Consider the following 27,263-nt stretch of genomic DNA (forward strand, 5'->3'; position numbering starts at 1 on the left):
TCAATTTTTATTTTTTATTTATTTTAGGTAATTAAAATATACCAATATGTCATTCCCTCACTTGTCCCCACTGCTGATTTAAAAAAAGAAAATTTTTTTTTCTGAAATAAATTTTTTTTTTTTTTACAAATTCGTGTTTTTTATTTCAGAATACTGAAATATAGAATTCAGAAAATCACTTTTATATTTAATTTCTGATAAAAATATCAACACAGCACTATTTTAAACTTTGTCCCCAGTGTTTCTCGTCATTCCCTCATAACAATGTTCTTATCACCTGCAATCTTCTTAGAATAAAAATATTTTAATAAAAACTTCAGAAGTTAACAACTGGCATCATAGAACAAAATTGCAGTATGTTTCCATCTTCAACTTAAAGAAGCTTTGCTGTGGAATAAATTTTAATGAATCAAACCAGGTAAAATTTTTTACATTTGTCATTCCCTCATGTCATTTTTTAGAGTAAAATAAAATACAACTTCATCGAGAAAGTGGATAATTATATGTTGCTTTCTTGTATGAATATAATTGTATGTGATTGACTTCAGAAACTAATTAGGCCTAACTGTTATTTTTAAATTTTATTGAATTCGTCATTCCCTCACTAGTGTATAAAGTGAGGGAATGACGCTGAAGTGAGGGAATGATTCAAGATGAGTATATTATAAAAAAAATTTTTGTTCAATCGTGCCAGCTAATTTTATTTCCCAAACCTGTAAAAACTATTAAATATATAGGACTAAATTATAATAAATATTAGATATACTTAGCATGTTATCATTTTCAAACTTTAGGTAGATGTAACTTAGATAAAAACATGTATTAAAATAAAATATCATTCCCTCACTATTAGTGTCATTCCCTCACTTTTTAAATAGTGAAAATAATTAATTTACTTATTAATTAATTTGAAAAATAAATTAAAAAATTAATTTATTAAATTAATTAATTTATTTATTAAATTAATTAATTAATTATTAATTATTATAAATTAATTAATTATATATTAATTATTTAAAAAATAATTAATTTAAATATTAAGTATAATTTATAGGATATATACTTTCTTTATAATGCCATTACATATTTCTATTAATATAAAAAGTTTCAGAGCTTTTTATTCACTTTACTTTTTTGGGATTTTATGAACTGAAAAATGACAGTTTTTGTGAGAATGACCCATATAATAATTCCATTATTTTGCCCACCCCCTTTGTTAATAAAATTGATATTAGTATAAAAGTGAAATGTTATTGGCTGTTATATATTTCTACGTATTTGTAAAAAATGGGTTACGCACCACTATTTTAACTTAATTTCAAAAACTTTTATTTATTTTTTTATAGAAAGAAAACTTATTTAAGCAAATTTTTTACAAATAAGTATGCTATTTGTTCACTAAACATGTCAATTTTACAGTTTTATGTGGACTTAGTTGTTTACTCTACAATTTGAACAAAATATTATTGAAATCGGGATATATGAGGGGATATTCTACATATCCTCTATAGCAGTGTTCCCCAAAGTGTGGTACGTGTACTCCCAGGGGTATGGGAACAGTTTAGCGGGGGGTACGCGTTCTTATGCGAAATATCTTGCAACAAACGGATATTTCATTTAAAAACGCAGCTAGCCATGAAAATTTATGATTACGTATTTTTCTATTGGCTATTTTTTGCAGAGTTAACAGTTAATAATTAGTGGTGTCAACAGCCAGTTGTGATTTTAAACTTTTGTGCAATTTTTTATAGCTAAAAAGACATAATTTCTTTTATTAGTGGTACACAGTATTACGAAAAATTTAGAAAGGGTACGCAAAAGTCATAAGTTTGGGAAACACTGCTCTATAGTATAATTTGCACAGATTATTATTTCACTAAGTGTCTTAATTTAAACTTGTTTGCAGAAAGATTTTCTGCAGTGATAGTGCAAGAAATGTTTGCTAAGAAATTATCGAAAAATCTTTAGCATAGTTATAATTTGAAATAATATGGAATATTTGGCAGAATAATTTGACAAAACAATGTGCTTTGTCATAAGTCTCTGTTTTGACTACTCAGTAACTAAAAGTGAAATACTTCTAATTTTTGCTTCTTACATTGTGACTCGGAACAAGAATGCCTTTTGGGATGATGCCTGATACTTTTTATCTTGTTCATTCGTAACACATTTCAGAGTTTCATTTGCTATAAATGAGATCCAAACAAATCTTTCCTAAATTTCTTATTTCTTATTTAAGATAAGCTTCATCTCATAGTGTTGTAGTAAGAAAAAGAAAATAAGCTGTTCAGACTTCCCTAAAGTAATGAGGCTCAGGGGAGCGCTTGCCTCCCAATAACTGACCCAGGTGCAAATCTCAATGATTTCTGTTCGATACAATTTTTGTACCTTGCTTGTACCAACCATTGCTGAGGAAAAAAGATATCCCGAAACTGACACTGTCACAGGCAGGGATGCAGAAAATTCTCAAAGCTTAATATTTCTCCAAAATGCAGTTTTTATTATTATTATTTTTATTTAAACCTTCCTTTAAAATATACTGTCTTTTCTTTTTAGGTTACATTAATACTTTTCAAAATATTTTTAGAAAGTAAAGTTTGTATATTGTTACTAAGTTTTAAAAAGTTTTTTAACAAAGAAAAAAATTAATTTGATTTTTCACAATTCTTGTATAAAGTAGCATATGTGTTAAGAATATGAGATGTAAAAATATATTAAATAATAATAATTTGTGCAACTAAATTTTAAGGTCTCACTTATTAACTTTAGGAATTCAAACTAATAAATAAATGCATAAAGTTATTTGTGTTATAACATAACATATGAACAGATTTAGCATATCAGGCAATCATTCCATTCTATCTCAAAAGAGAAAATGTTTCTGAGTAGGCATGTGTGGCGAGGAGGGGGGGGGGGAAGCAAAGCGCTGAGAAGCTTTAGGAATAATTCTCCATTTAATTTTTTTTAAAAATTAGACCAAAAATTTCCACGGGGTTGCTTAATTTTCCTCTGGAAATGCATTCACATGAAAGGACTCATTCTGTACCCCTGTTATTAAATAGACATCAGATGAATACCCTTATATAAATGAATCATGTATTAATCTCTTAGCTGTCAGGCTAACCGTGAGTGTTTTTCATGGTTTTTTACTTGATCTGAAGCAAATGTGGTTTATTGCGGTTACACAGTCCTCCACGAAGCCTAGATTGTCCCAATGGTTAATCCAGAAGTTCCCTTATGTTTGGGATTGGGTTCAAAATTACAAGGCTAGTCATAAACTAAAAAATAGTTCATTTATTCAACATCAGTTATTATAAAATAAAATGTATCAAGCAAAAAAATTGCAAGTAATACTATGTTTTGCTTTCTTTGAAGATTGATAGAAGCTATCAGCAACTTCGTTTTTTAAAAATTTTTTTTTTTTTTCAATTACGTCCATCATTTGCTCTCTTGAGCATGAGAAGTCTTGCAGTCCAATATAACAAAGAATTATCTCCAGGGGCGGAGAGCGTCTTGAAACTAGAAGAATTACGGGCCTCATGGAGGGCATAGCAGTTCCATCGATGCCCGCCATTCATAGGGACCCTATTTGTACATAGAGTACAGTTAGGAGAGTCAGAAAGACCAACACCGTGCAAGTGCGCCTGTAAGTAATCCTGTCCCGTCAACAATCGGAAAGATTAATAAAATATGAAACTCATTTGATGTGCATCGGTTTTATAATTAGTCCTACTTGATAAAATGCTTTGAACTTCTAATCTAAATGAATAGTATCTGCTTTAAAAGTATCTAAAGTTAAATTTTGCACAAGTTAGTTTTTTTGAATATGAATAAAATTATTTGGGATGAAGATATTTTAGGCATGAATACATAGTTGCAAAATATTATTTTTGATTAATATTTTAGTTCATTCCATGTTTCACTAGTGAAACAAAATTATGGAATCACCCCATTAAAAATTATGAAATTATGTCTAAGACTTTAAAAGGGAATATGAACATTCTCAACAAAAAAACACTATTAAAGCTTTATCATTGAAAGGAAAACAAATTTCAGAACTAGTCCTAGTTAAAATTTTATATTATTTAGAGAAATATTTATCTTCTTTAAAATAAGCCCCTGCTTTGGCAATTTTTTTCACCTAGATGAAAGTTATTAAAATCAATGAACAATTCTTGCACATTTTTATTAACTTCTGCAATGCAGCATTGGAATAACTTAGCACAAAATTATAACTTTTTATCATATTGAAATGTTTATCCTTTTACAAACTTAGCATTAAAGGGCATAGGCTGAAGATAGATAAATTGTAGCCTAACAGTAATGAACAGCTGCTACTACACTCAACACAATGAGATTTTCATAATTAGGTAGCGTAAGTTGGCATAGGCTAAATATGGATAAAACCTAACCTAACAGTAATGAATAACTTTTTATGGGCTTTTTCTCGTTACAAGGGTCATTTAATTCAATGAAGAACAGTTATTAAAAAAATATACAAAATCTTTATGCATTAACTTAAATAAACATTGATTCCTCTAATTTAAGTAATAAAAAATAATATTTTTTTTTTTTTTTTATGAAAACAGACTTAAATATCTCATTTTTTTAAAAAAAAATTCTCCATGTTATAAAAAATGGAGTAATGGGAAATTTTTGTAAACCTTTAGTATTCATATAAAGAATTTTATTGCTAAAAAGTCAGAAAGTACTATAGAAAAATTTAAGAACTCTAAACTTAATTTGAAATTTAAGGAAAATAAAATAACTCAATACTTAATACAAAGGAGATAAAGTAACTCAAACACTTGCAATGATATTTTCTTATAAAAAAAGTTCCGAAAACATTTCTAAAATTATTATTTCCAGCTGTCCTTCCATCGTAGAATGGACCTCTTTGGATGTCTTTTAACCTTTTCTGAAACTTCAAATTTTGATTGTCAGGCAACACATTAGCAAGTGCGACCTTTGAGAGTGCATTCTAGGTGAAATGACACAACTTAGCTTTTTGTCTAAAGTGATTGTAAAAATTTATTGAGCATTTGGAAGCAAATAGTTTCACATTTCTTGAGGTTTGTAATATCTTTAGAATTAGTGTTGCTAGACTGCGCACACTGCTCCAGAATGTGTTAAATGTTTACATCGTATGTGTTTTATTTTATCACCTTTGTTGAACATCCGAACTAATTTTGAGTTTACGACTACCAATCTTCAACCTCTTAGCCTTGTAATTTTGAATTGAAATCCAGAAGACAAGAGAACTCCTGGATCAAGTATTGAGCAAAATTTGCCTTTGTGGAGGACTTTTTGCTAGAACTAATCCATATTTGCTTTACAAGGAGAGGAAAACCATGAAAATTTCCCAAAAAGGGCAAGGGAGCTTTAATCTAGGGTCCGGGTGCAGAATTTGTAGTGCTGGGATTCGGACCCGGGTTACCTCGTTGGGAGGTGAGCGTTCTTTCCCCATAGCCATCATGGCTCATATCCCATCCTGTGTACATATCCTATCCTATTCCTCATATCCTATCCTAAGTACATTTTTAACAGTTTTATTTTAATTGTCTTCCTATGATAGATTTGTTGAAAGCCCTCTAATCTTTGCAACTTTTGAGTTTATTCCATTATGTTTAATTAATAAACTATATATGCACAAGTTTAAATTCTTGAAGGTCATTTGCAAGTTATCAGTTTTACAATGGCATCCAGTAACTTGTGAAATTTTCTAAAACTGAATGTTTGGCTCTTAGATCTCTTTAATGTCTCATACTCCGTAGCCTCTTAAATTGTTAATTAATCTAAAGAATGTATTTAAATTTTTTTTATTGGATGAAAATATTAGCTGAAATTCATTTGTCCCATATCAAGATATTATGCGTACTTTTATAGAATCTGTTCTGTTGAATTCAAAATGTTTAATTCAAAAATAAAACTTTTTTAAATAGGTGCTGATATTGACTCTTGGATGCTTTTAGATGTGCTACCAGGAGACTTAAGAAAACCTACATTTTGCAAATCAAGACACAATGGAATCATTGATGCATGGAAGGGCAATTTGAGAACATTTTTAAATATTCTGGAGTACATAGTGTTCTACTCATGTATTCCTGATGAGGACTTGTGTGATATCATTAAATATCTTTTATTTTCTTTTCTTGATGAACACATTCAAGAGGAGTATAATGTAGAAAGGCAATTTAAACAATGCATTGGTATCGTCTTAGAGGCAATACCAGAAGAAATCTGGCAATATGCTGTAAGTATATGTTTTTTCTTTTGTAATCTAAATTATTTTTCTAGTGTTTCTTCTTTCTGTTATTAAATCAATACTAGCTGTTGTAGCATTGAAGGGATATGAAGGAAAAAAAAAGCATTACCAACCAAACAATTTGCATTAAAAGTAAACTATTCTCGAAAAAAAAGTATTTGTAGTGTTACTATTATGTAAAAAAAATAGATAAATAAAAAATTTGAGCAAAGCAATATAGATACCCTTTTTATTTTAATCGTCCATGCATTTTCTTACTTTATTACAATGTAGTAATTTTATATTTGACCTATGACTTTACATTTTTATATTTGTAAGAAAAATGTTAGAAAGGTTATCACTAAAAAATGTGTTGTTGCATGAAATTTTCGCAATACTTAATTGTAACACTTTAGATTCACTACAATTTTAATTTTTGAGCATACTAAATAGTAATGTTAATATTTTTGTAATAATTTTTAACAATTCAAGCATCAGAATAGTTAAAATTTTTTTATGTATTATTTTTATTTTTAAATCTGCTACTTATTAGGTATTGTATGTACAGTACAGAACTCATTATCCGGAAATCTGAAAACCGGAAAGCCAAAAAACCGGAATAAAATTCAATAAATTTTCCCGCCATTTTTAAAACAAATAATTTTTTTCCTTATAAGATTTTAGGATTTTTCTTTCTTTTTTTTTAAAGATGTTTACCTTACCATCATTTTGGAAATAATCATTAGTGCATTACTCCATCGTTTTTTCTTCTTTTTAAGATTATTTCCAAAAAAATTTTTTTTTATAGTTTGGTTTAGCAATAAAAAAACGGTTTTTTGTAGCGATTCAGAAAACCGTAAAAATCAGTTATCTGGAATAGCGATGGTCCCAATCGTTCCGGATAATCGGTTCCCTACTGTACTATAAAATTTCCAAGGTTTTGTTATGCTTCTTGGTGACTACATTTTTAAATCTATGTTCATAACTAATGTTGTTAAATTTTTTATAATAATTTTTGGAGATCTATAAGCATCAAGGCACCTACAAATTTCTTCTTCTGTTTTAGCGTGTAACTAATCCCCAATACAGACGTGCCAACTCTCCCGCATTTTGCGGGAGTCTCCCGAATTTTGAGTTATTCTCCCGCCCTCCGGAATTGATTTGAAAAACTCCCGAATTTTACTGCGATCGACGGCCAAACTCAAAATTACCTAATTTTTCCGCGAGTGCGAAGGTAAGTTTTTCTTTCAGCTTGAATTCCATCCCCTCTTATCAAACTACCATCTGCCTGAAGCGTAGCTGAACATGCTTTATTTTCCCCCCTCTTCAACGTTACCTCTAAAAACACTCCTATTTCACCCGCCCCCTTACACTGGGGGCGGGTGAAATCTTCCTCTTCTTTCGTGTGGAGTTGAATGCAATGACGTCACATGTCGTTATCGAGTGACGTCCGTTCAGGAGTCGGGAAACTCGTACTCTCGATAGTTGGAATTGATATTGTATCTTGCTGTTTTTATAGTTTTTAATGCGTATTTTTCCACGGTTGGCAACAAGCTCGTAAACTAGCAACGTGATATCAATTATTCGTTTAGTCTTCGTATATTTAAAAAAAATAAAAAAATTCAAGGATGTCTTAAGTCGAAACGGAAGTATGGATCAATTTCAACAAATCATGTACCAATGACTTTAGCAAGACTTAATTGCGGAGAGCTAAGTCTGCAACTCTTTTTTTCATGCATACAGTAGAGAACCATTTATCTGGTATCCAGATAATCCGGAAAAAAAATTTGCTCGGTTCTCCCGCCATTTTGAACTAAAACGATATGAAAAAAAAAAAGCGGAAACTGGACTAATCCTTGAAGTTGAGTAGAGGAAAATGTGAGGAAGGGAAGAATTTTTTCCCCGTTTACCCAGAGAAACGTCATTTCTTCCGCGACCTTGAAGATTTTAGATCTTTATTCTCTTTTAGGTCGTTAAACTCAAAGGAGTGGCATGATGATTTCGTTTGCTAGTTTGATTTACGAGGGGGTGGGGAAAATGCATTGCACATGCATATCAGTGAACAGAAGATGAAAGAGAAAAATATATTTATCTATTTGACATCGATTAATAAAAATAAAATGTTTTTCTTTTGAATAAATTCTGATTCTTTGGAAGTGCGGTATCATTCGCAAGTTTTTCTTGATGTGGAATCACACCTGCTTTAATTAAAAATCGCGTTTTTATAAAAAAAAAAAAAAAAAGGAGAATTGTTTATTAATTTAAGCATACAATTATTTTATGAAGCAGATTGCAGTTTCGTTTTTCTGATTCCACTACGTTTTTTTTTCTTTTTCATGATAAATTTTGCACTCAATAAAATTATTTGTATTACCAAATTTTTTCATTAGTTTTTTTTTTTTTTTTAAAGTCCGTTGATCTTGCCTTGTTCTAGGTTTTAATATTTATGCTAGTGCCGTTTTTTAACTATCGTTTCGGTTCGATAATTTTCAAGTGTTGTTTTTATTTAGATTAATAGGTTTTCCTTTTATTTTCGCCCCCCATGAAATATATTGCGTTATTTAATCATTGGTTTTGTTTATTAGTTGATTTAGGAATCGTAATTATTTTTTAAACTTGTTTTTCTTGTCTAAACTTGCAAATTTTTTTATTCTTTTAAATTTTATTTTTCTACAATTTTTTTCCTTTTTAGATTTAGGAGTGCTTTTCTTTTTTCTCTTACTTTAAAATGTGTTTACATTTTTTCCTTGTAATTTGGGTTTGATAAAACATCGATTAACGACACTTTTTTGTCGATCCAGGAAACCGGGAAATTAAGACATCCGGGATAGCGATGGTCCCGAGCATCCCGGATAATTGGTTCTTTATTGTACAGACATTAGTATTGAATTGGTTTTTTAAAATAAAATACTTATTCAATTTGTTTATTTTTTAAAAGTTTTTGTGTATTTTTATTACAGTGTCGGGTTTTTGAATAATGTTTTATTAAGGAAATGGTATTTATTTAAAGAGTATCTACCTAATATAGTTTTGTGTTGCTAAATCTGTGTTTAATTATTTTATTTCCATTTAATATTTTTAAACAATTATTGCTCTATTAGTGTGTAAAATTTCTTGCATTCTTATATTTAATAAATTTTTTACTTAAAATTCCTTAGAAGTGCCAAATGTTGCATACCATGCACCTTTTTTTACCCCTCCTGAAATCTCCTGAATTCTTGTTAGGGAAACTCCTGAATGTTAATTTTGCTAGGTTGGCACGTCTGCCAATAATTGCACTTAGCATACAATTTCCATATTTTTGTTATGCTTCTTGATGACTTTACTTTTTTATAATACAATTTTGAGGTTAACTATACACAGCAGGGGTGGGCAAACTACGGCCCGCGGGTCAACTGTGGCCCGCCGGAAGCTTTTATCCGGCCCGCGGACAGAATTTAACTTGCCGATCCGTGGCGAATATAAACATTATACATTATATATCCATTTTCTTGTCTACTTTGTTTAGAGCTATTTTTGTTCTTTCTTTTTTATCAAAGTACTGATGACCTTTTTACTTTCTCCATTTTTATTCTACAAAACATAAATTGATGGAAATAGTTAGCTTCACACAGACAGCTTCAATTGGTAAAATGTTGAAAGCAGAAGTTCATTGTAGAATAGCCGTAAATTGGCTCCAATGAGCATTTGTCTTTTTCGAGGACAGACACATGGAATCTAATACAGTAGGGAACCGATTATCCGGAACGGTCGGGACCATCGCTATTCCGGATAACTAATTTTTCCGGTTTTTCTGAATCACTACAAAAAGCCGTTTTTTTATAGTTAAACCCAACTAAAAATAAAAAAAATTGGAAATAATCTTAAAAATAAGAAAAAACGATGAAGTAATACACTAATGATAATTTCCAAAATGATGGTAATAAAAACAAGAAAGAAAAATCGTAAAATCTTATGAGGAAAAAAAAAATTTAAAAAAAAAAAAACGGCGAGAGAATTTATTGAATTTTGTTCCGGTTTTTTGGTTTTCCGGTTTTCTGATTTCCGGATAATGGGTTCTGCACTGTATAGGCGAATTGTACTTCACATGTTGCAGACAGCGCATTTTAAGCTCCAACGAGCGGATTTTTCTACCGGCTTGAGTTCTAACATCACTTACTGCGTATGGAAAGATTGCACACAAACAACGTCATTGTAAATAATGGTGAAATTATTAAATGCATAAAATGGCTATTGCTTTTTTGAGTTATTGGTAACTTTTTTTCCCCCAAAATGGCAACTAAAAGGTGCAAAGTTGATGTAGAGTGCCATGCGTTCAATGATGAATTGACTTAATTTTATTTTAGAAGTTAGAATTTTTATTTTAGAAGGTTTTACTCGCCCCACCAAGCTTTTTTTTCTCGATTTTTGGCCCTCGACCAAAAAAAGTTAGCCCATCCCTGATACACAGTATTATTCAGCAATAAAATTGATATGAGTTTGCTTTTTGTTAGTATACAACTTCAATTTAAATTTTTTTATTTTCCGTTAAACTTGTGACGCACTTATGGTGAAGTGTAGAATTGGCTCTCTACACATTTTCTCAAAAATTGTGAAATAACCACATCTTGTGAGGATAGTACACTCTTCTTCCACAAGAAGATAGTACTTCCACAAAAAGATTTCAAAAGGTTCATCTGCTGGCAACGAATACGATATTATGAATAACATCAAGACTTAGCACCAAATAGACAATTTATCAAATATGACGATGGAAGACAAACAAGACACTCACAGCGATAAGTAAAAACAATGATGATAGAAACAACTTAGCATGAGTGACAAATTAATTTAAATTCATCTTAATTTGTAAGAAGCTTACCAATACAGTCTAACAAAATTTGAACTACAGTAGAAAGTCCCATTTTGCATTCCCCGATTTTTGCGTTCTCTAAAATTGAGGTTGATTGTGATGATTCTTGGCGATAATAATTTTATGCAAAACGTGAGAAATAATATACTGTAGTTAAAGGCGAATTTTAATTCCGTGATATCAAATCGTTTTTCATATTATAGTAAAAATCGAATTAAAATCAAATAAAAATCAGAAATTGGCTAAAATTCGTAAAGAAGCGGAAAAGTGGAGGAACTTTTTTCCTTGCATACTTTTTATAACGGTTCGCAAATGTAAGAATAAAAAGTGTTTTTTGTAAGGCAAAAGAGTTTTGTTTAATTTGATCGTTAAAAAGTGTCCGGAAAAAGAGACTCAGTTAAATGGATGCCTGCATATGGGACTTTTTGCTGTATTATTATTATATCTAAATTTAAAATACATTGTGACTGTAACTGAAATTGTTATAATGAAAAAATAAAAGACGTAAAATCAAATAGGCAATTTATAACATTAATATGAGGATGGATAGAAGACAGATAAGATATTCACAACTACAAAAAATATTGGTAATCAAAACAGCATAGCTGTATGAGTGACAAATTTATATAAATCCATTTGAATTTGCATGAGGTCTTCCGACACAGTCTAACAAAATTAAGCTATTAAGTTTATCACTAAATTTAAAGTGCATTGTGAATGTAATTGAAAGTAATAATAGCTGTTATTAATCACCATTAATAAAATGCCATGACCATTAACAGAATGTCATGTCTAATTCACAACTATTTCATTCAGAAGTGACTAAACAAGTAATGTAAGCTTTTAAAATAGCAAAGTAATGACTGATCATAGTAGTGCAATAAAGTCTGCAAGGATTTTTTTGTTATAAAAAAAATTATTGCCTTTTAAATTGTTAAAGTTGTTAGCAAACACATCTAAATTAATTCAATTTGTATATTTTAAGATATTTTTGAATGCAATTTTATTTTGTATATTCCAGTCTCCCTCTATTTTTTTGTTACAAGATAGCAGATTTCTGGTGTTTCGGGTGCAGAAGTTGATTGCTGATCGCTAAATTTTTTACATTTAAAAAACTTTCAAAAGAGTCTCCAGTTAATCTCAAATCAAAATTTCAAGTTTTAAATATTTCAGTGTGTTCTCTCTGGATATAATAAACATATTTGCCTTCAGATAAAGATGCTGAATGTTATTGAATCTGACATGAATCATGTTCTGGAATCTTTAAATTTTTAGCTTTATGGTACGCTTTAAAAGTTTTGATTGTGTGTGTGTGTGTGTTTTTTTTTTTTTTTTTTTTTTACATAATCTTGAATACATTAACTTTTCTTATTCTTAGTTTTTTTTTAGTATCGTTTGAACAATATATATATATATATATATATATATATATATATATATATATATATATATATATATATATATATATATATATATATATATATTGATTAATCATGAAAGAAAATACAAAATTAATTGTATACATATTAAAAATAGTTTTTGTAAAAGGTAAATTCATACATAGTTATTCAGATCTATCTCATTGTATATAATGCATCGATATTTCATGATTAACTGATGTTCAACTTTATTACAAGTGTATAAGACAATCTCCTCATTCTTGTAAAATTTTGGTGGTTTGTTAAGTTGACTTATACATCAAAATATTTGGTATTTAATTTTTAAATGTTGCTGTTTAGTTAAAATTTGTTTCTTTTATGTTTTGATAATGTTTTTTTTTCTTTTCTAAATTTAGTTTTCAGTTATATTTAGTTTCATCATGTCTATCGGAAAGATTTCTTCTCTAGGCAGTTGGAATAATGTTTGTCTTCTTTGTAAAGTAATGCCCAAGTACTCTGAGAGAGGAATGATTTTACAAAAAGCAGTTGCAATCAGCTGTTTAAGAAAACTATCAGGTATCACAGATAATATTGAGCCAAATCTGGAAGCAGCAGAGTATTCAGTGAGTATAATTAATCTTTTTTTTTTTTCTTTCCACAGTGTGATATTCATCAATTTATGTAAGATTTTAATTATTGAAAAGTAGAGTGAATGAATAATATGAGTGGCATTTTAGTGAATTTGAGTAAACTAGCTTTAAAGTCTATATGTTACTGTGTTTCTTGTTGCTTTGCTATATCTCTTTGTTAATTGTTCATTTGTGTAGGCATGACACAAAATGTTTTGGCCTTAACTCTATAATAAGATATGATGTTGAATGTTTTTTATAACTTAAGTTCTCTTACTTTTCTTAGAAAATTCACGGATTTATTTTAATGGATAAATTTTGTTTTGAAGGTTAAAAAAAAATCTCTCATTCAGGCTTGTATTCTCAAAATACAACCTTAGTTTCTAAATTTTTTTTTCATTTTATCTGGTCTTATTTGTTTAAATACTCTTAATCTTTTTATGCTGAATTTTTATTAAATATATTTTTAAACTTTTTTTTTGTATTAATTTTATTATGAAATACAGGATTGGAACATCGTAGGATTGGTGCTTTTTTCTGCTTTAAAAGTAGAATCTTCTGAATACAGCTAAATTCCAGACAATTTTTGAAGTTTGCACTTATTTGTAGTTGTTTAGATCTAAGATAAATTGTTTTCATTTTTGCAATTTCTTTAATTTACTAAATCAATTGTTAATAAATAAATTTTTGAATATGAATAAAGAAAATTTTTTTTCAGGCTACTTTTTTTTGGATTTTATATTTTAATACCAATATAATTCTGATAATCAAGCAGATTTTTTACAAAATTATTAGTCTGTTTTTTTATAATTAAAAAATTCCAAAATGTATTTTTGCTTATAATAAAAGTGTCTTAATAATAATATATAAAGGGAACCAGTGTACCATCTGTGACAAAGGGTTTGAAAATAATTTAAACTCAGGAGTTGCTGAAAAGTCATTTTGCCACGATTTATTTATTGCTTAAATTGGCAAGAATTTGATATCTATTATTATTTTTTTAAAAAAAAATTTTCTTTGAAATACCACCAATTTCAGGAAAAAAAGTTATTCCAATACAATCAGAGATACAACAAAGATAGAATAGTTTTTTTTATGACTTTCTTTTTCTTAACTAGCTGATAACTATTGGTTTAAAGCTGGATGGACTTTAAGACTTTTTTCTACGTTGTCTTTCGGATTAAAACGTCCGTCATAACGACAGTTTAAGTGCCTTGGCTATTAAACCATTGTGGCCTTATTTATGATACTAGTACAATTTAAAAACGCTATTATTAAAAGTCAGTGGCAAATTTCTCAGCTTCTAAACTAAGCTCAGCGGCGCTACAGCCCATAGAGGGCCAAGGCCTACTGTGCCCATCTCAGTTTTCTTGACCTTGGGCTCTGAGGAGGCTTGCAGGAGCAGCCTTGGGCTTGCAGGAGCAGATGTTCCGGTCAGGTGGTCAACCGAACGCGGAACCCCCAGTGTTTAGTTCCCAAGCATGCTTGGTACTAATTTATCGACCCACTGAAGGGATGAAAGGCTGAGTCAACCTTGCCCGGCCCGAGGATCGAACCAGGGACCTGTGGCACGGCAGCGTGAAGCGCTACCACTCAGCCACCGGGCGTCTTTTTCAGCTTCTATATATTTTATTTCTTATAAATTTTGTTTCTTATCATTCAGCAATTTTTTTTTCATACATTATTTATCAATTTTCCTTTCTGATTTAAATTCGATTTTTCACAATTGACCAAAGACTAACTTTTAAAGTGAGTAATCAGTACATAAAATTTAGGAATTTGCTATTTCTTAATATTTTCTTTTTTGTTCAAATTTATCAGTTTCTATATTTGTATTTTAATTGGATTTTATCTAATTTTCATTTCTTATCCTTCAGCAACATTTTTCTTTTATACATGATCAAGAAGTTTTTTTTTTTCTGATTTAAATTTGATTTTTTTACAGTTGTCCAAAGATCAACTTTTAGAGTGAATTATCGATACGTAAAATTATGGAGGTCACTGTTTGCTAATTAAATTCTATTTTGTTCAATTAAGCTATAAAGTATGAACTAGTTTTCATTAATAGTTACTATATCCTGTTAGAATCACTGATTTTAAGTAATTGTTCTGGTGACTGGAGTTCTCACTGCAAATCAATACTTTAAATCATCTTGGTCTGATAACTACTAAGTATGAACTAGTTTTGATGAGCGATAAAGTATGAACTAGTTTTTATTAATAGTTACTATATTCTGTTAGAATTACTGATTGATAACTGGAGTTCTCACTGCAAATCAATACTTTAAATCATCTTGGTCTGATAGCTACTAAGTATGAACTAGTTTTGATGAGCGATCAATTATAAACTTGTTTTTATTAATAGTTACTATATTCTGTTAAAATTACTGATTTTAAGTAATTGTTCTGGTGACTGGAGTTCTCACTGCAAATCAATACTTTAAATCATCTTGGTCTGATGGCTACATGAACTAGTTTTGATGAGCGACAAAGTATAAACTTGTTTTCATTAATAGTTACTATATCCTGTTAAAATTACTGATTTTAAGTAATTGTTCTGGTGACTGGAGTTCTCACTGCAAATCAATACTTTAAATCATATTGATCTGATAGCTGCTATCCTGACTAGAAGGCTCGTGATTTTTCATATTAATTAAAAATTATTGTAGGACTGTAAGATATTATTAATAAATGAAAGAAAACGTATTTTTAAAATGTTGCTTATTTAGATTGATAGGGTAGGGAGGCATAATTCCTTAATATCCTATTTTACCCTAATACCCTATTTTTTGTAAATATCCTATTTTTTAAATAGCAGTATCTTTATTGATAATGCCTTTAATAATAATAAAAAAATAATAATAGTACATTTGCATTTAAGTTAAGTTAAGCAGGAAAGAATGAGACAAAAACAGAGCTTGATGTTGAAATATGTGAAATGTGATTTCGATAATTATATAAACAAAAAAATATAAATAATTATCTGTTTCATGTAATTGAGTAAATTAGAGTTTGTTGATTTTTTTTAATGTAAATGTAAATAATAAAAATTTTATGATTTTTTCTATGACATTTATTATAGTTATAAAAGGTCATTGATTCTTTTGATGCTAATGTGAGATTTTTTTAAGGCGCCATTTATTTGTCACATTTATAGTAATTATTTAAAGTTAGTGAGGCTGTATTACATTTTGCCTAATCTATTTTAAAACTATCATAAGCTGATTAACATATTTTTTCTAAATTTTAAGTGTTATAAGTTTTCATCAGAAACAAAATATTTTCTAGTTGATCTTAAGAAAGGAAATAAAGTTTTTATTTTTAATTGTAAATGATATTAATGCATGTCGTTTTGCACATTTTTAATTGAATTGCATATTAATGAAAAAAATTATTTTATTTACAGACAGAATATTAGTTAATTATTATGATTTATTTTTCTCAAGAATTACTTAAATTATGATATTCTCATTTTTAACTGCTATGTGATTTATATATATATTGTTAAAGAATATGAGCATTAGTACTTAATTTTCCATTCTGTGCCTTTCTTGTCATATTGATATTCAATTGCCTTCAGTTATGATTTGATAGTCATAGTATTCATTTTAATTTTACATCCACGTGTCTATTCTTAGGTTTTAGATTTAAAAGATATATTGGAAAACCTTGGTGAATTGGAATCTCAGCTCTGCAGCACAGCTGTTACCTTGATCGATATTTGCATTAGTTACCTTCAAATAAGTTTAAAAGTAAGTATCTAAAAATTTAAGCTTTTAAGAAGTAATTTAAGCTTTTAGCAACTCTTTGTGTAACAACCATTGTCAACTTGGAAGATTTAAATATTTCAAAATTTTTTGCTAAGTTTTTGAAGTATTTTTTGTACAGTAGGAAACTGATTATCCGGGACGATCGGGACCATCGCTATTCCGGATAACTGATTTTTCTGGTTTTCTGAATCGCTACAAAAAGCCATTTTTTTTATTGTTAAACCCAACTGAAAGAAAAAAATATTTGGAAATAATCTTTAAAAAAAGAAAAAATGAGGAAGTAATACACTAATGATTATTTCTAAAATGATAGTAAGATAAACAAATATCTTTCGGAAAAAAAAAAATCTTATAATCTTATGAGGACAAAAATTTTTTAAAAACAAATGGCAGGAAAATGTAATAAATTTCGTTCCGGTTTTTTGTTTTTCCGGTTTTTTGTTTTTCCGGTTTTCTTATTTTCCGGTTTTCTGATTTTCGGATAAGGGGTTCTGTACTGTAATTTGCTAATTGCATTTAAGATGTGGTTGCAAAGTGAACATTTATGACAAAATCTGTTTAAAGAAATATGAAGGTTTATGTTTTGAACCCTCCAAAATAGATGCCCATTATCAAGGCTCACCAGATGTGAATGTCACGAGACCATACACATTTGTCGAGTCTTGAGAATGGGCTCTATTTTGAGAGATCAAAATATATAAACTTCCATTTTCATATTTTTTTAAGCTAATGAAGTGTTTTTTAATATCAATTATATCTTTCCATGTGAGTGTCTTGGGATTATTTTTTCACATCTTGTCTGTTTCATCCTAGCTGTGCAAACTGTTCTTTCAGTAAATACTTTTGAGATATCTTGTGAGTAGTAAAAGTAAGACAACCATGCCTTATTTAGAAGCTTCACTATTATAATTGATAGGATTTACGTTGTTGAACTTGCATTTTGATATTTGGCTGTCGTAAAAATTTTAAAAAATGAGATTTGATGATGATATAAATTTCTATAACAGATGTTTAACATCAAAATTAAAAAAAAAGCTTAATATGTAGTTTTTATTGTAGAATCTGAAAAGAAGGAAAAAGATAAAATCTTAGTGCTGGGTTCCTACTTGTCTTAAAAAAGCAGCTTAAAGGTGTTTGATTTTGTTTACATAAAATAAGCTCTCTTAAGAGTGCATACTTTCAGTATGAGGTGCTTAAAAATGTTGATTTTTTGCTTCAAGCAGGAGTGATTGTATTCCGGGTTTTTCGTTTCTTTCTTCCTGGTCTAATAACAAGAAGTAAGGCTTTTAATTTTTCCGTAAATATTCATTGGTTCGTGGTCTTCCGCAAATCAATTACTTATAATCCAGACAAAATTTTGAAACTTTTGCCAAATCCTATTGACATAACGTTTACATACAGGTGATTCTTCTGCCAATTTGATTATTTTGATTTGGCGGTTTTTCACCATTTTGAATACTTCAGGGGTGATTGTGCTCCGGAAAAAATCCGGATTTCCGGAATTTTTGCTAACAGTGATCTGGAAGTTTCCGCAGATCGAAGGTCCAGGCGTTTTAAAATATCATTTATCACAGAAGTTTCCGGAAATCAAATTTTCGAAGGTGCAACTTAAAAACACAGTTTATTTTGTTTGTTTGTAAGGGAGAGCCAGAGAGATACTTTATAAGCTTATATTCATGATTAATATTCATTTTTTATCAGTAAATAGTTGTTATAATCATAAACTCAAGAAAGAAAGACATATTTGTAAATTTTAATTACTTCTCCAGGTCATCATAGCTATGTGTAAATGGTATAGGTATGTGTAAAATTTTAAATATATTTTAAGTAAACTAAGAAAAAACCTTGTTTAAATTTTTTTCAATTTAAACTGCTTTTTGTTTTTTTTTAACTCAAGAAATTTTCCGAAATTTTGACTTGGGCTCACAATCACCCCTGATACTTGGAAGTGTGCTGAAATCTGCAAATATTGTGATTCTTGTTCCTCCAATTTTAATTTTAAACATAAATTTTTGTATTTACTTTTTTTTTAAGGTTATGCATTGAAAGGTTTGATTATAAGGTTTGATTCGTATTCATGCAATTTAAAAACGTTCATCATGATTTCTATTCGTGCGATTTAAAAATCCATTAACACGATTTATATTTACTTGTTTTTAAAATCTAATATTGCAATTCGTTTTCACATGTTTTTAAAATCCAATATTACAATTCCTATTCTTGTTGCAATATCAATTATTATTTTTATTTATAAGCTGGTCATTAATAAAATCTTTCTTAGAATCTTTTTAAAATAATAATAGTTTCAATAAAATAACTAACTTTTATCTCTAAAATAAAATAAGTATAACATTTATGAGTGGTATAAAATTTATGTTGACCATATTCTTGTAGCTCTGATAAATCCTGAAAAAAATATCATTAATAATAATATTTTTATAGCTTAATAATCTTGTATCATTTATGACAGAAGCAATGATTGGTAAAATGTTACTAGATTTCCTCTACGAAAACGTTAAGTTAGGTATAAAAGTGCAATAGTTCCTGTATTTTTTTCTGTATAATCTTTAATCAGTGTTAGAAGTTATCAGTAATATCTCACTAAAATGGATAAATTTCCTTTTTTTCCCCCAGACAGATTATGACAGTCTTTTGGATTCTTTGAGGTCTTGCGGAGACAGACTAAAGGATATCACTTCTGTGAGTATTTTAAGCCAACTGTATGTATATTTATGGTATTTGAATTAGCGTTTAAATTTGTTGAAATATGTTATGCTACATAAATTAAAAAAAAATTTAAAAAATTGTCAGTCTTAAGTTTACTGTTTTATATTTTTACAAAAAAAAAACAACTTAGTTTGCAAAATTTATTTTTACTGAATATTTTTTAAGTGTAAAGAAAATGATAATCTTCTATATCTATGTTTTTGTTTAAATAGTGTTCCACTTGTTTTCATAGTCAGAAAAACAATTGTTTTATTTTTGTAGCCTTTATCAATGGATAATTGTGAACATATGGCAAGGATATTCTCAGAACTTCAAATAGTTCAACCTGTAAGTAAAAATGTTTCTTATTTTTTATAACTAATAAGTTTGATTATAAAATTTGTTTTAAAATTTTTATTTATTTTTATTTATACGAATAAAGAGTACCTAACTTATTATACGGGATGTTCTCTCTGTTCCCTAAGCATACTTTTTTCAAATCCGTGAGAAAAAAATGAATAACCTGCTATAATATTTAATTGTGAAATTCAGAATCTAAAGAATAATATTTCTTTACGATAAATGTAAAAATTTTCGTCTTTTATTATTTTAACAAAAGTCCCCCAAAATCTATTCTATATTGCCTAAAAAATAACTTGTATTTGTCCTTTAGAAATGTTTAAAAAAGTTGGAAAAAAACCCCCCCCCCAATTAGATATAAAAAAATAAGTGTGCAGATTTATGCAGTAACATAACTGTTTCAAACACTGGCCTAGTTGTGCATGTATTCTTTGAGAACAAAACATTAATAGAGACGTGTTATTATTCTATTTTTTCATCATATCTACGAACAAGTTTTGTAAAATTTATTTGAAAGCAAAAGAATGTGATGTAGAAAAAAGTCCTGATTTTAAATTTGAAAAAAAAATTGGAAAATTATCAATCCTGTTAAAAATAGAAGTGAAAAATGTGTAGAACAGCTTTTAAATTTGACAGAAATTAAAGAGGTGCCAATCGTCGTGGAAAAAGAATGAAACAAACAAATACTTTAAGATGAACTAACAGAATTCTGTATAATGTTTTTTGGAAGAAGATACTAAAAAGAAACTTTAAAATCCATTAAGCATCAAGGCTTTTAGCTAGCAAGGGCAGTTTATTCCTCAAGAACAATATTGCTTAGATTGTAATTCATCCTGCTTGAGAAAACTTTATGGGATATTTCCTTGTTTATTGCAACATACAACTGTGTAGTGTATATGATACTGTGGCTTGCAAGGCAACTGCAAAAGCACCTAAATAAGATCTCCTAATTTTTTAATCTTTAAAATCCTACGAAAGAAGTTATGAAACTATTTCAGGAGCAGAATTGAAGAAATATTAGACATATATTATCATTTTTAAGTGAGCCATGGTCCCTTGCCCTCCACCGGGCTTATTTAGGATTCTCTGATGTTACTGATTTGTGGCTGGGTGGCGCAGTTGGTTTGTCGTCGGCCTTCTAAGCCCAAGTCTGCGGGTTCGATCCCCGGCCCAGACACCGGATTTTCAGGATGCAGAAAATCCTCATCGGCCATGTCGTATGATTATACGGCATGTATGATTATACGGCATGTACGGCATCCCTGGAGTGCCTTATTGGCTCTTGGCATTTCTGGCAAAATTAAATTCCTAGTGTACTTTAGCATCCAAATAGAGTCTCGGTGCTGCCATCTAGTGTGGCAGAAACTAGACGTCCAAATTAACATGACCAATGGTATCTCACCCATTGTGGTGGTCCTGAAAGAGTGGATACCACCTCTGGAGAACGCACTAGGTCTGCTCATCGGCAAGACCGATTGTGCAGCTCATTGGAAATAAAAAAAAATGTTACTGATTAAGTTTATTCAATGCAGTTTGAAATGGCCTCAGAAGAAAACGAGAAGATCGTTGTTCATCTGCTGCTGTTACCAAAAGTACAAACATGAATAAGTAAAAACCTAAAATAGCAATTGATAAAATTAAAAAGATACGGCAGATGAAAAGAGAGTCTGAGCAAAGAAGAGATAGAATTCAAGAAAATCCTGTATTATATTAAGAACATAAAAGGAAAAATAGATTAAGATATAAGGCAAGATCTGAATATGGAAAAACTTAGGAATATGGAGTTGAACCAAGTATACGTGTTTCATGTGTCAAATATCCCCTAGATGGCGCTAAAGAGTTTCTTGCATGAAATAGCATTGTGATTATGCTCTTGGACAGATATATCCCACTAGTATTCTTCATTGGCACAGATATATCCCACTTGTATTCTTCATTGGGACTGTTATGTCCCTTCATATTTTATTCGTATTTTCTCAAATGAACATGGAAAAAAGAACAAATATGAGTTGTTCAATGTGTAATGTCAGGTTATGCAAAGATTGCTTCACCCTGTATCATACCTTGTAAAAAAAAAGTCCACATAATAAATTTTACCGGAATGATAGATGTGCTTGTAGTAAGTCGATCACTACAGGTGAGATATATGTATCCCACCATTAAGTACGGCTGGGACATATATGTCCCAGCCTCTAAATCGATAACGGCCTGTCAGAAAAATTCCAAACAATACATTTGCATTATTTGTGATCTATTTTGTCCTTTTGAATAATAAACCGGACAATTAAAAAAAAATCATTATTTAAAATTCAAATTTAAAGGGTTAAGTTGGTTTTTCTTGATGTTTATTGTGCCAGAGTTCGAATTCAGTAACTTTTTCGAAGGTAATGCTAATGCATAGAGGAGCACTGTGATTTATAGTTCAGAGCACAGATTCCATACATTCTGTTTTAATCTTCATTGATAGTGAGGCTAGTCTTTGTGTTAAACGTTTCAGGAGCTTGAAATGCCTCTCACAGCTCTTTCTGACCTTCCAATGATAACTATATCATCAGCATAGGCCAGTAACTGAATTGAAGGAGCATTCCTTAGAATGGGTCACAGCAGATTTGCTGTTTTAAAGTTTTTTTAAAAATAAGTTCAAGTATCTTAAAATGATGTACTTAAATGAATTCCATTCTCTATGGTAATTTTAAGTTTCTTTTTCCAGTTTGATGTATTAGATAATTTGTGTTTATACTCTTTGAGAATACGGTGATCCTTTAGTTCATCAATATCTGATTTAAAATTGGTGTTTTCTTTCAGACAATATAATTTTTTACACAATCTAAGTCTAACTTTAGAGATAACGAAGTAATATAAATTATAAATATGGATCTCCTGTAAATTAATTATTTTTATTTAAGTGGATCCCACATAAATTACTATCTGCACAATAGATTTTTTTATGCATGATATATTAAATAAATAATATATTTAGATCCAAAATATGATCTTGCTTTGATCTATGTAAATATCTTCTTCCTAATAAACTGAAACTTAGAAAAGTTAGTAGATTAAATTCAATGGCTAAATCTATGAAATAAATATAGTTTATTAACTGGATTGTGTCTAAAACTATATTAACTTCCATTATTGAATATAGTTTTGCAATCTCCTTCTTCAATAATCATCACTTTAACAATTTCTATCATAGCATACATTTGCAATCTGTTGTTACTGTTGAAATACCACACAGTTCTGAACTATGTTTATTCAAGCATACAGCTTAAACAAGAATACTAAACTACTATATTTTAGTATTTGGTTTGGTAAATTCCTAGTTGATAAGAAGTTTAAGATAAATACATAAATTATGTGGTTTTTTATTATATACATGATTACTACATTATGTTATGACTCAATTACACATTTTTTTATATTCTTCGTTTTTGAGAAAATTTATAAGTTATAATTTAATTCTGAAGTTTATAATTATTTATTTTTCTTTTTATGTTATATTTGTTATATTTTTCTATTGCAAATTGTTATATATATTTATAAATATTTGCCCTTTGAGAATACATAATAAAAATCGAAATAAGCATTATATTTATTGAGTTTGGTTTGTGTTGTAATTTTGTTTTTCTTTGTTACCTACATAATTAAATCTTTTTTGTTTTTCTCAGATGCAAGGTTTAAAATATGAATTTTCTGATGAATATGACTATGAAAATATTGATCCAGTGTCACATATTTTAACACCTAATTTTGAATCGACTACAGTGGAGACGTCAATAAAACAAGAACTGGTAACACCAGAAAAACCTCTTCATTTACCTCAGTTTACCGAAAGCACTGGTAAAGGAGTTTCCACTCCCCCCTTGACTAATACATCCGTTAAAATCAGTCAGAATTTCGGTGAATTGAATATTTCAACTAAAATTACATATACTCCCAAATATGCTGATTGCCCATGCCATGAAAATGATTCAAAAGAAATGCATTCTAATGCTAGTTGTCCTATTATTAATTCTAGTTTGCATAATAACGTAAGCATTGATTTAGAAGATGTCACTAATAATTTAAATATTACTCATCATGTTGAGAAAATTGATAAAACTTGTATGAACACTTTTCGCATGCCTGAAACTTTTTTAAATGAAACACCTGTTAAAACTGTCTTGAAGAAAATTGATAATAATAGTCAGACATGTTCCACTTCTGCCTATTCCCAAATTACACCGAATTCTCAAGATATTATTCATAATGTTAATCACAAGGAAATGGTTAATAAGAGTTTGGCTGATAATGAATGTGTCAGATTTCCAGATATTAAAAGTGATGTTGATGAGGATTTTGTAAATGCAGTTTTTGAGCCTAAAAATGTTTTAAATGAAACACTTGTTAGACCTGTCTCAGATAAAATTAATAATAATAATGAGGCATATTCCACTTCTGCTAATACCTTGAATTCTCGAGAAATTATTCATCATGTTAACCATATTAATCACAAGAAAATTGTGAATAAGAGTTCTGCTGTTCAAGAAGGCGTTAGATCTTCTGAGATTAAAAATAATGTCAATGAGAGTTCTGTAAATACATTTTATGGACCTAAAAAAATTAAGAATGAAATGCCTGTAAGTACATTTTGTGGACATAAACAAATTGTGAATGAAACACCTGTTAGAGTTCGCTCAAGGAATACTACTACTAATAATAATCAGACATATTACACTGCTCCTTCTCCCTGTATTACACCAAATTCTCAAGACATCATACATAATGTTAGTAATATTAATCAGAAGAAAATTGTAAATATGAGTTCTGCTGCTCAAGAAAGTGTCAAATCTGAAATGAACAATGATGTTAATGAGACTTCTATAAATACACTTTGTGTGCCTAAAAAAACTGATTTAAGAACTTTTTTCTTTGCTAAAGACTCTGATGAAAAAATTTCTAGTCATCCAGTTTCTAGGAATGAAATTGTTAATAATAACCCTATTTGTTCTAATTCATTAACTGCTCGTGAAATTAGACGTGACGTTAATAAAAATCATTGTGAAAAAGTTGTAAATGAAAGTTCTTCTAAGCAACAATCTGTTGAACGTTTGGAAATTAAAAGTGCAGTTAATGGAGCTTATGCAAATGACTCAAGTGTGCCTGTAAAAATTTTAAAAAATAATTCAGAAGTGATTACAATTGATGATGACAGCCCCGATGATAGAAATCATCCAGTTCTTTTTAAAGATGTTGTTAACGATAATCCTGTTTGCTCTACTTCTTGTCACCCATATAAGGCAGTGAATGCTCATGAAATTCATAGTAATATAAATAAAATTCATCATAATAAAGTTATAAATAAAAGTTTTGCTAATCAAGAATATGCTAATCATTTGAAAAATAAAAGTAAAATTGATATGGTATCTGTAAATAACATTAGTGTGTCAGCAAAAAAATTTAAAACTGTTTCAGAAGTGGTTATAATTGATGATGATGACCCTGGTGTTAAAAGTTTAAGTAATCCGGTTTTTCCGAGGGAAATTGTCAATAATAATCCTGTATGTTCCACTACTGTTTTACCCAATCTTACAAGGACTGCTCAAGCATGTGTTGATGGGGCAAATGTGAGAACAAGTACTGTAAATGTAACTAAATCAAAAGAAATAATTGCCATTGATGATAGTGATGATGAAATTCAAATTTTAAATCACTCCGTGAAGCGTACAAAAATACACAATGTGTTTAGTAAGCGTACTAAATTGGATAAATCTTCTCACCTAGCTAAAAAACCTACGGAAACCTCTCATAAAAAATCATCCATCTGTCTAAAGAAGCCAACTGAGAGTTCTGGCATTCGAAGTTTATTCAATTTTCCTAATACTGCCTCTTCTAATTCATTACCAAGACCTCCTGAAGTTTTACCCATCTTAAGTGATGATGACTGCCAAATAATATCTGATGATGAGATTATCTGTTTAAATTGATTATCTTGTGAGAAAAAATGTTTTGTTTTTAGCAATATGGTTACTGTTTTGTTTTGTTTTAAGTTTATTTCATGTAGTTTGGGTAAAAGAAGTGCTTATTATTTTTGGTACCATGAAGTATCAAAAGTATACCTAAGTATCAAAATTATATTTTAAAACATAAGAATTGAAAAATTTGTTTTGTCTTTATAATGTTTTGTCTTTTTTTTAGAAACCTTATTTGTCTGTAACAAAAATTCATCATTTCATAATTAATCATTGGTAGCCACATGAATAAAATTTGCCATTTGCATATTGCAATAAATAACTATAAAAAAATGACCATTCTGTCAATAACTGTGCAAATAATGCCTGACAGATATGCATATATCTCTTCAGTTTTTGGTTTAATATATGCAGTAAAGTGTAAACAGCAAAATTTTATTGGTTTTATAATAATATTATTTTATTAATTAATTGATTTTGGCTTAATATTATTAAACCTTTCCAATGTCTTGGTATTTGTCATTGAAAAATATTAATTTAAAAAAAAAAATTTGAATAATGTTAAAAAAAAATTAACCATATTTTTTTAATTTCTTGAAAATGTCTTTGTGACACAAGAACACTCTTGGTTGCAATAGAATTAAATTCAAAATGGTTAAATATAAATCAAATAAGTTAATATTCCTGTCTTCAATTTTAAAATTATTATAATTTTAAAAGAGGATATTTTTTTTTTAATAAAAGGTACTTTCTTTTTTACTGCTTTAAAGAATAGAATGAGTAAAATATGCATATATTGGTCTGAAATTGTGACATCACATTATGATATATGTCTTCATTTGTTATGTGATAAATAGATTTATTAAGAATTTTTTTTTAAGGTAGAAATTTTTTGTTGTTGTTGTTGTGTCCAATCCTTCAGGATCTAGCGACAGCTAGATCAAATCCAAGAGACCGTGGACCCTAGCAAAATCAAGCACCAGAAGTCGGCTATCACGGATGTCCGCAAGACCGAGCCCCAAGCAGTCGAGGATATGATCGGAGGAGGCCGGCATCATATGGCACTTGGTGTACGTTGGAAAGACTTTGCGGCCGCATTCAAAGGTCATGCTTTAGCAATTTTCTCATCAGACAAAGCAATTGTTTTAAAGATAAAGATAATTAATAATTGATTATTGATAATGATAATTTGTCTTCAAAAAATAGATTTCCTAAAAATTAAAAAACTCAAATTTTCAATCAACTGAGAATTAGTGAATTTAAATTTAATTGAAAGAGGCTGTTAAAATATTTTCTGATGTTAAAATATTTTCAAAATTATGTTAAAATATTTGTTCTGATATTTTCAAAGCTATTGAGGTTACTATAAATT

At 29.1% G+C, this 27,263-nt stretch overlaps 1 protein-coding gene across 1 annotated transcript in view; it reads left to right on the forward strand.

Annotated features, from left to right (window-relative positions):
* LOC107441002 (uncharacterized) overlaps positions 1-26,435 on the forward strand; it is a 33,009-nt gene extending 6,574 nt beyond the window's left edge. Inside the window, exons 4-9 of the mRNA XM_087159765.1 lie at positions 5,943-6,253; positions 12,892-13,098; positions 16,743-16,856; positions 19,509-19,574; positions 19,863-19,928; positions 23,609-26,435. Coding sequence (XP_087015891.1) covers positions 5,943-6,253; positions 12,892-13,098; positions 16,743-16,856; positions 19,509-19,574; positions 19,863-19,928; positions 23,609-25,906 — 3,062 coding nt within the window. The 3' untranslated portion in view covers positions 25,907-26,435. The remainder of the gene's footprint in view (positions 1-5,942; positions 6,254-12,891; positions 13,099-16,742; positions 16,857-19,508; positions 19,575-19,862; positions 19,929-23,608) is intronic.
* The last annotated feature ends 828 nt before the right edge of the window (positions 26,436-27,263 follow it).

Source organism: Parasteatoda tepidariorum, chromosome 3 (genome assembly GCF_982258835.1).
Source record: "Parasteatoda tepidariorum strain Cologne lab strain chromosome 3, Ptep-v5.0, whole genome shotgun sequence".
Taxonomy (NCBI): Eukaryota; Metazoa; Arthropoda; class Arachnida; order Araneae; family Theridiidae; genus Parasteatoda; species Parasteatoda tepidariorum.